At 43.3% G+C, this 17,780-nt stretch overlaps 1 protein-coding gene across 2 annotated transcripts in view; it reads left to right on the top strand.

Moving 5' to 3' along the window:
* ACSS3 (acyl-CoA synthetase short chain family member 3) overlaps positions 1-17,780 on the top strand; it is a 1,078,787-nt gene that overhangs the window by 883,190 nt on the left and 177,817 nt on the right. For both annotated transcript variants that reach the window (XM_085652976.1, XM_085652977.1), the window contains one exon: positions 15,324-15,405. In XM_085652976.1, coding sequence (XP_085509102.1) covers positions 15,324-15,405 — 82 coding nt within the window. The remainder of the gene's footprint in view (positions 1-15,323; positions 15,406-17,780) is intronic.

Below are 17,780 nucleotides of genomic sequence, written 5' to 3'. Positions count from 1 at the left end.
TGATGTCATATATAGGTGGATCTATAAGATAATATTTGGCATAGATGCGCGCGCAGCAGCATGACGTGTGATTGACGTGCAACTAGGGGGTGAAGGGGACTTGACATTTAGCTCTACATGTGGAGACAAAAAGTCTGGGGGGTCAAGTCAACCTAATCCCAAATCATATCTAACATCCTATGTTTAAAGAACTATGTTATCCACAAAAGAAGGACTCGGACAGAATCTATTCTATACTGACTGTGCGTGCGTGTACAAGCGTCTAAGTGTCTACACTAAATGCGAGGGGGTAGGAATATTCCATGGTAACAGGGCTATGAATTACTCGCATAAAGACAGAGAAGCCGAGCCATTGCTCGGTAGCTGGAAGGATGTTTACTTAAACTACTAGACAGGAATGCATCGGCTAAGGAGTGAAGCAGATAACTCGAAGGTGAAATACAGTTCTTGGCAGAGGATAGGCTGATGTCAGGCTTCGTGAGCCGCGCAGAGAATGAGACAAAGTTCATGGTCACAGATGCAGGCTCAGACTGGAGTTTTCAGAGGCAGAAGGCAACAGGAGTTTGATGACAGAATCAGGGCCTACTTGCCTGGACTGTAAAATGGCATAAGTGAACCATATAAAGCCGGTGGCCTTTCGTACTTAGGAATGGAATATCCGGCCTATTCATGGCGGATCTGACAGAGGACATGTTAACGGTGGACGCACATGTATTTGCGTCTTCATAACTGGAACTGGAGGGAACATACATGTACTTGTAACATGCACATAGAACCGTTGGGGTCCAAGATAGGGGATATAACTGACCAGAAAAATCCATATTTCCACACCACGATTCTGAAGGATCAGTATTGTCCTGTTCGATAGTTACCAAGAACTATTCTCTCCTTGGTAAGAAGGGTTTCTAGTGCCACTGTGAACTAGCTGGTATACAGGCTAATGTACTCGGTGGGGGTGTCCAGAATCAGTTTGGACACCAAGCCCTCAGTGTTTGTTGTCTAAAGGCGCAGATCCTATATAGGTTTTATAGGAACTACACGACAGTGCCATTATTTTAAAGAAGAGTGGCCTATTTTTCACTAACGGACCTATGAGGCAAGGAGAAAGCTCTGCTGCCCTAGAAGCTGCTTCAAGTTAGCAGTGCTTGATGGGAACAACATTGCCTTTATGTATTCTGGTGAGGCACAGCGTTGCGGTTCCTCTTTATTTGTTGAGTGTGTGTGTGAGGAGTAAGGGAGACCAGCACACGAAAGGGACGGTGAATTGTTAACAGTGAGATTTTCTACTTGTGAACCTACTACAGTGGTCATGGCTTGCAAGCATAATGATTGGCTTTCCACCACCCAGGGTTTTACTGCCCATTGCACATTTAGTTTAAAAAGCTTTACACACAAGACCATTCTAACTCATACACGATGCAAGTGAGCTGATTCCCTTCGGGAAATTCATGCTGTCATCACCTCCCAGTCTTGTACCTTCTCAGGGTTACCTGGCAACGTCCTTTTGTGTAGCCATAGGCTTGCACTGCTGGTTGCTGCATTCGTGCACTGTAACTGTCTGTGCATGTATGTGTCTTTATTACTCTGGATACTGAACTGGTAAAGAGGATATGCAGCTTCTTGTGTGGCAAACGCGCTAAATAAGAAACGTATGATTTGTGAATCCTTTTCACAACAAGTTTTTATTGCAAACTTAGCCCCCCTTGTGTAGCAGGAGGCGCACATTTACTTCTTGTCTGAGCTTCTACAGCCATCATAGACAATGGTTCATGGGAAAACTTTAGTAAGAGCTGTATTGCCGGGACATCCTACTTTTTAGTACCTGCTTGAGCTTATCAAGCAAACTCTGTTCAGGTCACTATATACTGTTTTCTGTTCAGCATATCTACTTTACGAATGTGCTGGGAAATACTGCTCCTGGCAATGGCAATTCGATGGTTGAAGTAGCTCATCATTTGTAATGGTACTTTTGCTAACTTACAGAAGGTGTCAAGGCGGCCAGAACATTGCTCTAGATAAGGAACAATTACAGCGAGCACATTCCATCACAGCCAGGGGTAATAAAAGTTATTGAATTTATGAGATTGGAACTGGAATACCTATATAGAGTTATAACAAACATTGATAACAGGTCAAAAAGCACTGTGGGAGTATCTCAAGCTTTTTTAGTTTGCTTGTAAATAAACCTTACTAACAATGATCCCATTTTAGACAACTAAAATAAATAGAGGATAGTCGCTGCTGTTATTGCTATAAAAGATACAGTATGCTTAATCTCAGATGGAATTGTGATCAGGCTTGTTGAATTCGAGCATATGTGCTGGGAATGGGGAGTCCACGTTGTACTGTGTTATAATTATGTAATTATATTGCCTGTGTCGTTGTGCCCTCTACCATGACATGTTTTATTTCACTGGACACCCTTAGTTCTGTACAGTTCCATATATCACGGTGTCAAGTGGGAAGGTTTTATAGTCGGCTGGAACTCACACTGAAAGCCCGAATAGAATGGATGATTCTTTCACTTGATGTCTCAGGTTGTCTTGCATGGAAAAGACCAATTCTGTGTGATGTCAATATAGAATATTAAAAGAATGGTGGAAGATATACAGCATCAATAATAATGTGTAATTGTGGTTCAGCTGCCATAAGGTAGGTAGTTAGCATTATGGATTCTGGGAAATGGGAAATGGGCCACGGAGGTCAAACTTCTTCTCCTAGGGTCCTTGTAATGGTGGCTGGTTACCTTTTACTTTAGTATGGAAGAATGAGTACTTAAAATAGTGTTAGGTGTATGTTCGCCATAGAAATACTCATGTGTAGTAGGCATGGCAGGGTAAATTAATTTAAAAACATATGACTGGACTACATGTCTAATGCTTCACTCCTGCAGTGGATGCCGCTGTGATATTGGTAGTTCTTTTGATGCTCATCAGTTTTTCGTTTCCTGCGACCCTCCGATTAGGACAATACTTTATTAACTTTGCCTCTTTGATAGTGTTGACTGTACTGTCATGTGTGCTCGAGAAAGTGGGACCCCTTTGGTCCCTGACAGACTCTGTAGAATGTAAGTGATTGAGTCTGGTTTAGAAAATACAAGACATATGGGCAGTTAATGGTTATACTCTGAAGAATAAACACGTGCAATACCAAACTATGTGAGTTGGGTGATCATTTACATGTACCCAGGCTGTGGAGGACACTACAACTGGTGACGAGATAGGGGATTATGTAAAGCCCCCAACTTGAAGATCCGAGTGTGCTATCCCGGAGAGTTTGCCGTGGTCCAGCAAACTGCTCAAGCATGCCTCGAGGGCCTCAGTCGAAGCAAAAAATCGATGGTCGGCGTATGTGGAATCAAAGCGCCACTCCAGCCAGTGCAAGACCTGTAAAGAAAGTGAATTCTTTACACAAAGTTGGTTTGTTGTCATCTACAGATTTGCTGGTAAAATAGAGTCATGAGATACTGCACCACAGCTTAAAACAGAGCCATCATTCATACAGTACGACAATGCTAAAGGCAGTAAAAACCAGGTACAAAGAAGTTCTGAAGGCAGTGATAGGCGAGTACAAGGAATTGCTAAAAGCAGAGACATTTATGAAGCAAAGAAACACTAAAAGCAGTAGAAATCAGGTACGATGCAAAGGAGTTATAGAGTGGTGAAGACCCTGTGCAAAAAACAAAGCTGCTACTCGCCGCTAAAAAAAGAAGACAGATTCACAACCATGGAGTGGGTGCGATTACCTAAATTGTAGCACACGGCTAGTTATTGACAAAGGTGCCAGTGGAAGTGGGCAGCATATGCTGCAAGAGCAAGCTTCTCTCTCAACAGCAGAAAGTTCCACAGGTTAAGATACTGTCGCATTCCTAAAACCACTGCCTCCCTTTGATACCACTACAAAGCAGAATATTAGTGACAGATGGACTGCCTGGATCGAATCCTTAGATGACTTCATTGATGCACTGCAAGAAGCAAATGACAAAAAGATCATTAAATATTTAAAGAATCTGGTGAGTGAAGGAGTAAAAGAAGTGATGAAGAAAAAACCAAACCTTGATGAAGTGGCATACCAGCACATCAAAGAGGCATTAAACACCAAGTTCAATACATTGCAAATTGAATGAGTTCAACCATGAAGAGGCCATGCGTCTCAGAGTAATAAATGGTTGTTTCTCCGATTCCTTCAGACAACAAATGCTGAAAGAGACACTCAGCTTGGAGTGAGTACTCAACGGCTGCTAGAATGGAAGAAAGAGCTGACATACAAGCTACTAACTTGGATGCCCGAATAGCCCACAATGAATCAGTTCTAAGTTTGGAAAGTAAGCCAAAACACAAGGTAGAAGGCCACATAGTAATGTCTCCAAAGAAAAAGATGTGTTTTCGATGTGGATTTAACTTTCCACATGAAGGTAAGAGAACCATTTTGTAACGGTTTGCAAAGCAAACGAAAGATCAAGTGCGCCATGTCGAGAAAACAAAATGGATGCCTAAATGTTCCAGAGACGTTCCAACCACACCCACAAGGCCTGGCGGCAACATCAGTTGAGGCCAGTAGAAACTAAACTACATTGGTTGTCATCAAATTCCTCATCTAAAAATTCATCACCATCATTGTCAAGCGAAAGTGAGGAAGATGTGTGCGCGATATCAGTGGCAAGCATTGGCCAAAGTGCGCATGTAGGATTAGCATCTTGCAAGGACGAATGCCGGTCAAGATCAACAAATGAAAGTGCAATATTCATTTGGACACTGTCTCAAAATCACACTGAAGGTGAAAAGGTGCTCCATACCATTAATTATAGACAGTGGCGCATTGATAAACATTATGCTCATGGAAAAGTACAACAAACATTCTCCGGTGCCCCTTCTAAACCTGTCAAAAACCAAAGTGTATACATGGGCTGCTTTGACACCACTGCAAAGTCAAATTTCATTTACAGCTACTATGAAGCATAAAAAGACAACAGTACAAGCACCAATTCATGTACTGCAAGGCACTTGAAGTGCATATTCACTCAGTTTCAGCACTGCTGCTGACATGGAGTTGATTTCTGTAAACTACAACATCAATGCATATCATGAGTTAGTGAATCCGTTTCCATCCTTGTTGTTGGACTAGGAAGACTTAACATAATGAATGTGCAACTTCACATAAATGAGGACATCTGTCCTGTTGCTCAGCGACCTAGTCGAATTGCTTTTCATTTACAAGAGGCAGTTGAGAAGGAACTTGAGACACTATTAAAGCATAACATCATGGAGCAATCCACTGGTCCAACGCCAGGGGTGTCACCGATAGTGGTAGTGCCAAAGAAGGATAGTGGAGGAGCTGTGCTCATCTGTGTCAATATCTGCCAAGCTAACAAGGCGACTGGAAGAGAACGACATCCAGGTCCGCATACTGCTGACATGGTCACGCAGCTGGTGCCATACTTGCCCACCGTAATGGACATCTTAATGCATCAAGACACATTGTGGCTTAAGCAAACAGGAGTTTGTCACCAACGGAACATAATTATTCACGACCAGAAAAAGAAAAAAAAATCCTTGCTGTGATGTTGGCTTGTGAGTATTTTCATGTGTTCCTGTATGGAAAACAATCCCGTATCCCTGCTGCCATGTCAGTGGAACAAATCTTTGCTGCCACAAGCACTAACCGAGATGTACTAATACTTAAAGACATTATGGCACATCAATTTTGATTAAATCATATTCAACCTTTTCATGATGACCTTGATTACCAGAAATACTAAAATGTGCAGGAAGTACTTTCAGTTACCCCAGAAGGCATTATATCACGTTTTAGAACTTGGTGTCTGCCGCACTTCATTGTTTGTGAGACCCACATTTTACTGGTTTTGATGTCAATGTGGGCCTGAACTTGACTTGTTGATGACAGCTTTGTCGCTTAGATTTTGAGAAAACACCAGCATAGACAAGGACAATGCAAACATTCGTGCTGCAGGAGTTTCTACACATATAACAGACATGAGTAGATTCATACCACAAAACCCTGATGAAGTCTCTGCTAAGAGACGAAACGTGTTGCCTGGATTAGAGAAAAGTGAGTAAAGACAAAATAGCATGAAAAGAAAGTTTGTTTTTATAAAAGCAAATTTGGATGGAGTCTGTGCACTATGTAACTAAGATTAAATATGATTTATGTTTATTTTGGAAAATGGAGGGTGAGTGCTAATCACTTGTTCAAAATTAATCTAGGGAACTGTGTCGCTGAGCAGAGGATTAAGAGGCTGATCCCACAGATGCGTGCACCATCCCTGTTGTTTGTCTTACTATCCACTAGAAGTGATAGTTGCAACTTGGGGACCGTAGCCTTGTTTTGTAAATCACTTATTATAATACACGGGTCGAGAATTTTTATACCTGGGAGCCTGAGACAGCAATTCATTGAACTGGCACGTGAGGGACATCGTGGAGTTGTTGATACTTAATGAGCCCCATGGCACAGAGTGTGTTTCCCTCATCTCGATGAAAAAGTTGAAAAGGAATTAAGGGCATGTCATTTGTGCAACTGCTTGTCATCCAACACAACCTTGCATCCCTTAAACATGTCTGATCTTCCAAAGCGTGCATGGGAGAAGATTTCTTTGGACCCCTTGACAATGGGCATCATCTACCAGTAATTGTCGATAATACTCCTTGAAGAAGGTCTGTTGTCAACTACTCATGACAGAGAGATTAGAAAGTGTTTTTGCAACCTGGGGAGTACCTTAAATTTTTAAATCTGACAATGGAAACCTTTTCATAGTCAAGAATTTAAGGACTTGCAAACAGGTCAACTCCCCATTCTACCACAGGTTAAAGCCCTGCCACCTTAAAGTTTTGGAGAGCCATGGGAACCAAATTGCCACAATGGACTAATGAAATATCTATTGACATTGATGAACTTTACACTACTAAATTGTCTTAGAAACAAGACCAATTCCTTGTCAGGCATAAACAGAAATGCAAGTCGGATGCTCCTTGTGATGCTGACACACTGAGGGTTGTGACTAGCAAAGGACACATGGTGACTGCTCATCGTTCTGGAAAGTCCATCACAAGAGATTCTTCTAAATTCAAACCCCTGCCTCAAGGTTTATTGACTCCAGACGTTCAGCATGAGACCCTTCCATCTGGGAGTCAGGAGAGCCCAAGGACTGCACCTATGTCTGTGTAACCTGGGCCTGCCACGGATGCCTCTCCTATGTCTCCTCAACCTCACGCAACGAGATCTCGAAGAGTGATTCGAGCACCTCAATGACTCATTGAGAAGTTATGATGTATATATCTATTTTTTGTGTACTTTTTATTTAATAAGGGGTGAGATGTATTGTGTGTGTTAGAGATAGCGAAACCCCTCTGTCCCTGATGGACTCCATAGGATAGTGAAGTAATTGATTGGGTGTAGTTAAGAAAATACATGATGTGGTACGGGAAGTTATCGTTTACACTCTGAAGAGTAAAGATGTGTAATACCGAGCTCTATGTGTGGCGTGATCATTTATATGTACCCGGGCTGGGGAGGACGCTACATTGACTAAAGTAAATTCCCTTGAAAGTCCCAGAATTACTGCCATCATGACTATTACCTTTGTGGCAGCTGATTGGCACCTGGTGTAGGAAGGTGGAATCTGACTATATGGTTGCCCCCACTTTTCTCCTGGTGTTTTGCTGGTTTATGTCTTAGTTGGACTGGGATCCTACTATTCAGGGCCCCAGTCTATCTGTTTTCTCTGTAAAATGGTTTCCATGTACATTAGGTACATATCTAATTGGATTCTGGAGTGCCTTATAAGCCCCTAGTATATGCTATAATATGTACCTAGGGCATAGGTACTTCAGAGGCCTACCAGGGGCTGAAACATGTATTATGCCACCCCTGGGAAGCACTCCAAAATGGCACCACAGGTCTGCTACTGCAGCCTGGGTAAGGGTGTGCTTGCACCCCTTACAGTGGTATAGGCTACCTATATCACTACCCTTGCACGCACATATAAAACTATAAGTCACTCCTATGGCAGGCCTTAACAATCCTGAAGGCAGAGTTATTATAATTATTATTATTAGTCAGATTTGTATAGCGCATGACTGCCCCAGTGATGGGGCGTCCCAGCGCGACCCCAAACCAAGACAAGCGCCCAGGAGACAGAAGCGAGATGTTAACTAAAGAGATGTTAATTGACAGAGCCGGGGAAGAGCCAGGTTTTTATGGCTTTACGAAAAGGCAGGTGCTTCTGAATTACTCTGATGGAGACAGGCAGTAAGTTCCAGAGTTTTGCCGCCAGACTTCGAAAAGAACGGCCGCCTGCTCTAGCTTTAGAAACACGGGGAATACAAAGCTGGGCACGGCCCGCCGATCTCAATAGGCGTTGCGGAACATAAAACTTGAGCAAGTTAGACAAGCCCACAGGAGCCTGACAGGACAAGATTTTATGCACCATACAAAGTTCCTTGAACTGGATGCGTTTTTCAACCGGCAGCCAGTGCAACATGGGGAGCAGATAGGCAACTGAGCTGGACTTCGGAAGTGCTACTAACAGACGAGCTGCAGCATTCTGAACCCTCTGCAGGCGCTTGATACTGGCCTTATTGGTGCCCAAATAAAGGACTTGAAAGGACCTCTCCTCTAAGAAGGAGCGAAACCAGCCCTGGGCCCAGAGTGCTTGGTTTTTATGTGAGAGGGTGCCCCTGCATGAGCAGAGCCCCTCTGCAGTGTTCGGAGTACCTCCTCTGATGCTGTTTGTGGTGCAGCCTGACCATATACTCTTAAGTGCATTATAACCTCGCGGTAAATGCTAACTTTGGGATGGCTGCACGGAAACATGTCGTGTTTGGTGTCAAACACTTTGGAATACTATCCCCCTCCCCCCCCACCCACCAGTTCTGGCAGCGGGGGTTGCATTCCACCCTTCTAGAGGGAGAGACATGTTCACACTGGTCTAACCCGATAGGTCTTTCTACAGCCCTGGCATCACAAAATGGATGCCTCTGCCACAGACACGGGTCTGGCCTCCTGCTGCTGACGAAACTCCGGCAGGGGAGGCCTGGACAATAGGTTTCCTGCTGAAGGGAGGTGTAACCACTTCCCCAGTCAGGCAGATGTGTATTGGGGCTGGGCGGGAGCACTCTCTGGTGCTTTGAAGTCCTGCACTGAGGGCACACTTGGTGTACCTGTGCATAGTCCAGTTCAAACCAGTTGCAGGGGCTACCTGCCCCTGCTCTGGCACGAAACTGGACAAAGGAAATGGGTCTAACCACCCCTCTTTCCAAACCCTCCCATAGGTGGGTCCCTAGAGTACGTCCAACCCCCAATCTTTGTATTAGTATGGGAACCCAGTCCTTGAGACTTTAGATTACCCTGGATGAAACTCTGCAACATATATCCTGGACCTTCGACTTTCTATCCTGACTAGAAGACTGAAGAAATCTCCCTTGGAGTCAAGGAGTGACTCCCCTGCTTGGCAGGCACCAAAGAAGGAACTGTCCGGTCTGCAATTCCGAAGTTCCTGTTGGACGCCGAAGTCTCTGCATCACCAGAGGTGGATTTCCTGACTGCCCCAAGGCTACCCTGAGTCCACAGCAAAGCTGAGGCTCGTGGCTATCGTGGGTGACGAGGAACCGTGACCCTTGGGCACCACGTACTATTGCTGGTACATCAACTTCCTGTTCATCCTTGAAGTTCTGCTTTGGGCTCCGAGTAGCCCCAGCCTTGAGCACAGACTGCACCGAAGATCTCTGGCCTCCACTCCACGAGTGACCCGTGGGCCAGGTTCCAGTGCGACCGCTCGAGGCTCCTTCGCGATCGCTAGCCTGTTGGCTAGTGGGTCCCCAAAAAGGCAACTCCTCTTCTGCTTGGGCTTTCCTGGTTGCTCCAGACGTGCCCTGACTTACCCTCGCTGGGTGAGTCCTTCAGACCTTGCTGGTCTGCACCGACGTCCTTCTTCTCTTTCCACGAGACTTGCCGTTGCCAAGGCTTGTTGGGTCCAATCTGGTCGCTGACACCACAGCACTCGACAAACTTCGTGGCACAGCTCGAATCCGGCTCGTGGACTTCGTCGACGCCTCCTGGACCTCGTGGCTGAAGAGTAAAGACACCCGTCAACTCACCTGAAGCACCCGACATCTGTGGGCATTCGTACATCCTGCCCTCGGTCACTGGCAAGTGACCCAGACTCTGTTCCCTCTGCTTTCAGGTTCCTTCCATCCTAGATCCAGGCTTGGATCTCTTCGGACACTTCTCCTCTTCGCAGCAGCAGCAGTTATTTGCCTTCTTCCATTGTAATCGACGACGCGACGCGACACAACACCAAAAGACACCTATGCACCTGGCTTCCCTGGGTGAGGTAACTCAAGTACTCCGGTGCTCCCGTGGGTGCTAGCCCTAGAACTTCTTAAGTCCAAAAGGGTTTGGTCCTGACTAGATTCTAAGTGTCCCTAATGTTTAAATTTCCACCCGCGACATTGCCCATAGAAGCTAACGGGAACCCGCGGTTGTGTTTACACACTGCACACAGTCCCCGTGGGTCCCCTGTGTCACTACCTTGGGTGGTTCCTTGGGGTCCCAGCGATTCTACAGGCTCTAGGCCTTGTGTCTAGTTGAGTCGTGGTTCTTATACCACTTTATTGGTTTATGGTTTAGGACGCCCCTAGGGCCCAAACGTGTATTTGTGCTATTACTGTTGATTGCTAACTTGTAAATTAAGTACTTCGAACTCCAGTCTCATAAAGAGACTAGAGGGGTGGGTTTTATCCTAAATACATATATTTTAAATATATACCTGGTGTGGTTGTTCTTTCATTTGATCATTCAAGAGATTATAGACTGGTAAAACAAGCTGCTTTACATTCCTTCAAGACTTAGCCTGAAGGCTGCTCTCCATAGCTACCACTAGGATAGCTTTCAATAAAGGTTGTCTTTAACCAATTCACCATAAGGGGTTGTTTGGACTGATACAAGGTGCCCACTAGAACTAGTGGACAGCATATATCAGGACACCTTCTCACACCTGGTACGACAGGAAAATGATGATTTGCATTGTTCAAGAGGAAACAAGAAAATGTTTTTAAATTGGCCTTAAGGAATATAAGGGTGTCAGTATAGAGCCTTATCCAATCAGAGAAGTGCACTGGATGTCACTTTTACTGATGGTCTGTATGTTTGATTAAAACACGAAAGTGGGTTTCAGGCAAGGGCTAACAATTTAGAAAAAAACTTAGCCATAGCCAAAAGCCCAGTTAAATAAGATTGTATTCTGGTGTTATGCGTGCCCACTTTGTCTGCTTGATAGAACTTCTGCATGACATTGAGTTATTGCACTACTTCATGTTCATGTTCTTCCATTTGAGGCATCTCTTCCTTGGCTCTTTTTCCGCAACCCAACACAGGAGCAAGTAGGAAGGAATAGGAAGACCACAGTGGTTTCAGTCGGCTACACAAAAGATGTACTTTGCAGTTGGCTGCTTCAGATATTCTCATGTTCAGAATTTAAAAACATTTGCAATATAGATTTCTTGTTCTGGGTTCCAGAACTCGCTGGTAAAATGAATGTAAAAATCTTGCCATTTTTAGTTCTGTCGAATAATTTCATGTTGGAGAAAGTACTTAAATAACCACTGCACGAGCCTCTAGACTCCCTTGAAGCGACATATCTATTTGTGCTTAAATCATTGAGCAACCAGGATATACCGGACCTGTTCAATAGTATGAAGGTTTGTTTTTATTTTGTTAACACTGTGAAAACAATATCAGAAATGAACCGAGTTTTTTGCCTTCATTCTAACAAATACATTACTGAAAGTGCAGGAAAGGTGCAAATAGAGGAAGAAGTAGAAAGTATCGGGAACAGAGGTAAAACTATGATATAAATCCGGAGTGAGTGAAGATTGTTTACAGGCAGCATCTCCAAAGGGTGCATAGTCCACTATTCTGACAGGCTCTATCTATCACCAGCTAGCTTTATCTCAAGTAACCCAGCTTGGACATAAACTGAGGAACAAAAATAAGAGAGCCTGTGCACTCAGTTATGTAACTCTCTTTAATATGGAAGAAAAAAGCGAAGACTGAGTTAAAATGATTACATCTAAAGTAGGTCGGTGAAAAGATTAGTTTATAAGGGATGAGGCGGAGATGTGGCCAGGTGACTAGAGCTGCCGACTTTGGAAAACTTGGGGACTCGGGTTCAAATTCTGGCCTCGGTGCTTACCGCAGTATGATGTGGCTCTGGGCAAATCACTTAATCTCCTGTGTCTAGATAGGAAGATAAAAAGTGCAATGACTAATAAACATGGTCTGTGTACATGTGGACTACAAGTAAAATGCGGAGGACCAATATTTCGCTGGACTGTGGTTTCTGGAAGAATAGAAGGAATTTTTAAAACCTCTTTTTATTGGATATAAAATTGATAACAGGGATCAAGCTCTTAGCTTGTTGATAAATGTGAGATTCTTAAATGTGGTATGTGCAATAGGATGATTTTTAACTGCAATACAGGAGTCTTTGAATGAATTGGTAATATAATTTAAAATCGGTTATGGGGCAGAAATGCGAATTTATCCACCATTTGAGGACATGTTGGAGCTCTGGAAGTCCGTATGCATGCAGAAATGTACATTTAATGTATATGTTACCCTTTCCCTATTTGGTTATGAATTGAGGGCTATTTTATAGAGTGGTACTGTTCCAACCGTATGTTTTAATAGGATTTTATTGTGTTTTATACAGTTTTTATGGCTGCACTTTTTGTATACTTTGCATTTTTACTGTACGCTGTATTGTGGCATTTTTATGGCTATAATTGGCGAATAAAATATATTAAACTATTAAACACAATCTAGATCGTCTCCCAGCCCCCCTCACTCCCAACTCCAGTGTAGTGTAAAGCGCTCTATTGCTTCCTGGCTTGGTTCGTGCTACATAAATACCAAAATATACATAAGCAAAGAATTTGAAGTGAGTGAATATCAAACTTGAGGATAAAAGAAGACATTTAATTGATGAGGGGTCAGTAGACAACAGCTTATAATTACCAAAGCACTGAAGTCCACTCCTGACAAGTTAATCTGCACCCCTTTGGCATTGAAATGATGTTGCATTAATGAAAACGGTGAGGCAATTATCACTGGTATGCCTGGTGACCAACACTGCCAGGGGACCTTTTCTATAAGGTTTGTATGTTGGTATCATTTGAATGATAATGAAGGTGGCGCTCAGCCAGATGGAAGAATCCTATTGGCTAGGTAAAGAGGGGCATTTGAGCAGTTTATCTGGCTGTCGATTAGCATGATTTTAGTTATGAACTTGAACTTAAAAAGGTTCTACAATAAATAAGGTAGTAAAACAACTAAGCGTGATATAATAGCGAGACAGTGTCAGAGACTCCCTCAAGAGCATGAAAAACAAGAGCAGCGATTCGCTCCAATAAGGGATGTCTACAATTATTTCAGATATGATCATGTGTAGGAAACAACTGGATTTTTCTGGTGTTGCAAATCGGACTTGGTAGGCTAGACAGAGGTCATGGCCTTCATATAATCTGTGGCTCAGCTCCGACACTGACCAAAGAAAACGACCTACAGTCAAAAGTAGGTGAAAGGGAGATTGACCTCGACTAACATTCTGTAGCTTGGCCCCAGCAGCTGAACAATCCTCAGACGCAAATGTGAGGTATGTGAGTAACATCACTCACACACACCCACTGAAGAGCATGAAGAATGTGCAGACATACTTTCATTAAAAAGAACATTTCATACATAAAACGCAGCAAGAGGGAACAAAAAACAAGGAGTGGAAAACGAAAAAGGTACTATTGTAGAGGAATACGTCAGCTTTAATGCATTAGACTACGGTCAGGTTACCTATTAAACAAAAGTGCAGGAAGGCAACAATAAAGAGTCATTCGTATGGCATTTCTTTCACTATAAACAATTCAGGTGAATGGACCTGATAGAATATTGATTACGGCGAGAGACCAACGGTGGGCAGCAGCACATTAAGAATATTCACTCTAGAGCCTGGTTTCAACGCCGCTCATGGAGGGTGAGGGGGCTGGGGTGGAGTCAGTTCCCTGGGTGCAGGAGGCGTTCTCTCTAGTGAAGTTTCTGGCTGACAGATGTGTAGGCTGGCCCTCCAGTGGTGTACCTTCCAGCCTCCAGGACTGGTTCCAAGCGCTCCAGGCCTCCTGTTTAATGTTGCTGTTTGGTGCTATCCATGGGACCAAGCCGATGAATTCACCGAAGGAAGCTGTCATTCCGACCGGCAGTCACAGGGTACTTCTCTTGCAAGACCTTGTCTTCACTCCAAGCTTCTTGTCTCACTCCACTGCAGAGCCCCCACCCCCCTCGCAGTCAGTAGCCCCAATAGTTTCTGTCGCTGTGAATTCTTGATTGGACGGTGGAAACTGAAATCATAAACAGTCACAAGATTACATAATATACGAAATTCGGCGAGAGATGCTTCTACAGGTAAATTACAAGAATGGAATTATTATTTTTCACCCCATACTAGTGTGCTGACTTCATGTCTATTCACTTCTATACTCACGGGGCTAAACCGGAAGGATAGAAAAGGCCCATTTCAACCAACACATGCAGCAGGCGAGGCCAAACTAAAGGTACAGAAGAGGGCCACGGATGTAGCAAAAACTAAATCGAAAAACCACAGCAAGAGCAGATTCCTCCCAATTTCATATTTCACAAATCTCAGGGAGTTCTTTGAAATGGAAAGTATTAGCTTATGAGAGGTACCGGAAAATTGTTTGAAGTCTGTTTTCAGAGAAGGGAATGGTGTCGCAGCCACAAAGAATAAATAAAAGTATGAAGAAAGAAAACGTTACGGAAAAGCAAATTAACATTCATCTGTGGTTAATGGTTATTAAATAGCGGTTACAAATTTGTTACAGCAAACAAATGATGGACGGGATGCTGACAATGCAAACATTCTCCCCCAGTCAAAGGATCTGGATTAAATCCATCGTTCTTTTGTCCACTTCGCCACCCCAGTTTGGACCCAGCCATATGCAAATCAGTCTGACCCTGTGCCCTATGGGGACAGTCCAGACCGAACTGCCAGACCAAGTCCTCCCTGGACCGGAAACAAGCATCCTAGGACCGGTTTCAGCTCTATTTGTGGCACTATTTGGCTTCAAAAAATCACTATTGTATTTTAGTAAGCGTGCACTGAGCTTCAAAACACGTCATACCAGGAATGTTGATTATTCTACTAAACATGCTAATAGGCGTTGAAATGTACTGATTAATACTAATGTATATGATTTTATGAATAATATGTTCGTTGGTCTTTTTTTTTTTTTATTCAGGTTACCTTTGCCTCCTGGGGCATTCTCTTCCCTCTGGAAAAATCGGGAGATGTTCGAGGAATTATATTTCAGGAAATTCCCAGTAAGATTGTAACATTAAATTCTTATTTAAATGTATACCCATCTCCTTATATCTATGCTCAAATTCCCCTCTGACGATAAACATGAAAGTGATTTCAGTGCATATTAAGTTAACCTTTTATGTCTGGAAAGCGTAGGATTTCCATTCAAAATCATTTGCATTATTATTTCCTTTCAAATCACATATAACAAGTGAAGCAATCCAGTGCCTTTTGCAGAGAATCCATTTTGCAGGGCTAAATACTGTGTGTTTGTGCTTGAATATTTATTTGTGTGCCGTTAGCATGTCAGTGTCCGCGCATCCACCGACTGCTCATTCACTCATCCATCCATCTATCTGTCCATCTCCACGTTACTCCATTCTACCTGCTTGTGCAAGCATGAGTCAGCTAGAATCACCTTACTGTGTCTTCCTCCTTGATTTTAGAAATTGAACAAGTTATAAAATATGTGCTGGCCTATTTAGTGTGAAAGTATTTCATCATCCTGAAAACACGCATCACTTTAGGTGAATATCACCCACTGACTTGATCTGAGGATACTCAGTAAGTCCATGTCCTTGATGTTCCCCACACACTGTCCCATTAAATACAGCGGCCTATTTCTGCACTCCCAAAGTTAGACTTGGATGAAAAGTCAGTGGGGAACGGAAGTAAAGGACCAAACAGATCATACCACTTGCTTAGGTGCGTCTAAAGAATTTCAATCTGAAGTTGGTTCTCGACATGGAGAGGTGACCTGGCAATACTAGAGGGCATAACAGCTGGGCTACAAAGACATTGGACGTTATTGTAAAGAGTAGTGGTCTGAGATTAGTAGTGATATTGCCAAGATGCAAATATATATTTGTGGAGAAAAAAAATTATAATAAATTATAAATATTTGGTCCATTGGGTGAACAAAGCATGAGATAGCTGGAGTTCCTCACTATTTTGGGATTCTATTTTCAGGTTCTTGAATTATTCTGCCCACTGAGACACATCATATTTTTGAGCATCTGCAATTATTATTATTTTTTTAAATATATCTGGGCTTTCCCGTTGAACATCTAACTAATCTAGTGAATATCATTCCCATGTTGCCTCCAGGAAACCAACCACGATTTGGTAAAGTTGGGGAGAAATAACTGAAGCTGGCACTATTGCAGCACTTTTTAATTGTGATCTAAGCCCTCCAGTTGAAATTGGGTCTGGGTGCTCAAGCCAAAGCAATTAGATCACTGAGATCTTCATTCTGAAACCTATAGATAATATGTTGTGAGAACTTCTCACATGGAATTACTAAGAGTCAGGTAGCATCTCTCTGAAATGGAAAAAAGTCACATTCTCAGGCAAAAAGTGATACTCAAGAAAACGTTTATATCTCTCAAAGAACATATTTATCTGTCAGGCAAAAAATATATCTTTATGGCTCACTGGTACAGTAATCCAGTATCTTGCTAAGAAAACATTTACAGCGCACTCATAATCCATGACGCGAGGTCATGAAACATACATTGTGGGTGCAGAAATCGCACTAACTGGGTAGAAGGAAATAGGTCTGAGAAAAGTGCAGATTCCAGTCTTGACAGTGAAACCACTGTGGAAATTAGACGTACAGAAGGGTCAAGCAACAACGAGAGGCCACTGTAAGCTCCTGGTCCTCTGCCCAAAGTGTTTTAAACAACTCTTCTTTCAAAATTCTGGACACCAGTCCTCTTACCAGGATTTGGAGGAATATACTACCAGCTTCCAGTCATAAACGATGACCAATACCTGGCGTCTTCACACCGTGACCTGAGTATCATTTACATTCTCAGAGGTCCGTGGTCTTGTAGTGATATACGAGCTGCAAGAACACTACCAGTGTTGCTTTGTCTCGTTATCATCATGGCCCACAGTTATCATAATGGGTTGTCCCACAGCGCTCGCCATGTACCTTAACGACACTCGCTGTTGACAATGACAGCTACTGGCCTGAGAGGAAGTTAGGGCGGTGCCAGGGGTTGGCAGCTGCCCAGGAGAGAATAACCTTTCAACTTAGCTCAATTAGTCTCTGTTCGTGTGTCCGTCAGTTCATAATTCGGCGATGATCTTCTAGCTATAACCACACCTATTTTTCTTCAAATCCAAGTGACATTGAAGCCCACGCTTCTGTTCTGCTGCTCACCGAATCGCCATAGTGGGCACAATTCCAGTGAGTGAACCTTGCTCTCCGCTTGACTGGGGCTGAAGGTGGGTTCAAGCATTTACTTTTTGTGGGATTGCTCCTGTCCAACGTCTGCTATGGGTAAACACATTGCATGGAAAACTAAACCCGCCCTCCTAGAATGCCTACATGCCCATCTTTTTCCATGCCTGCTTTTCACAGGGTAACCGTCTTGACAATGTATTCTCG

Source organism: Triturus cristatus, chromosome 4_1 (genome assembly GCF_964204655.1).
Source record: "Triturus cristatus chromosome 4_1, aTriCri1.1, whole genome shotgun sequence".
Classification (NCBI taxonomy): domain Eukaryota; kingdom Metazoa; phylum Chordata; class Amphibia; order Caudata; family Salamandridae; genus Triturus; species Triturus cristatus.
The sequence above is the reverse complement of the archived record's forward strand: the minus strand, read 5'-3'. Positions and strand labels throughout refer to the sequence as shown.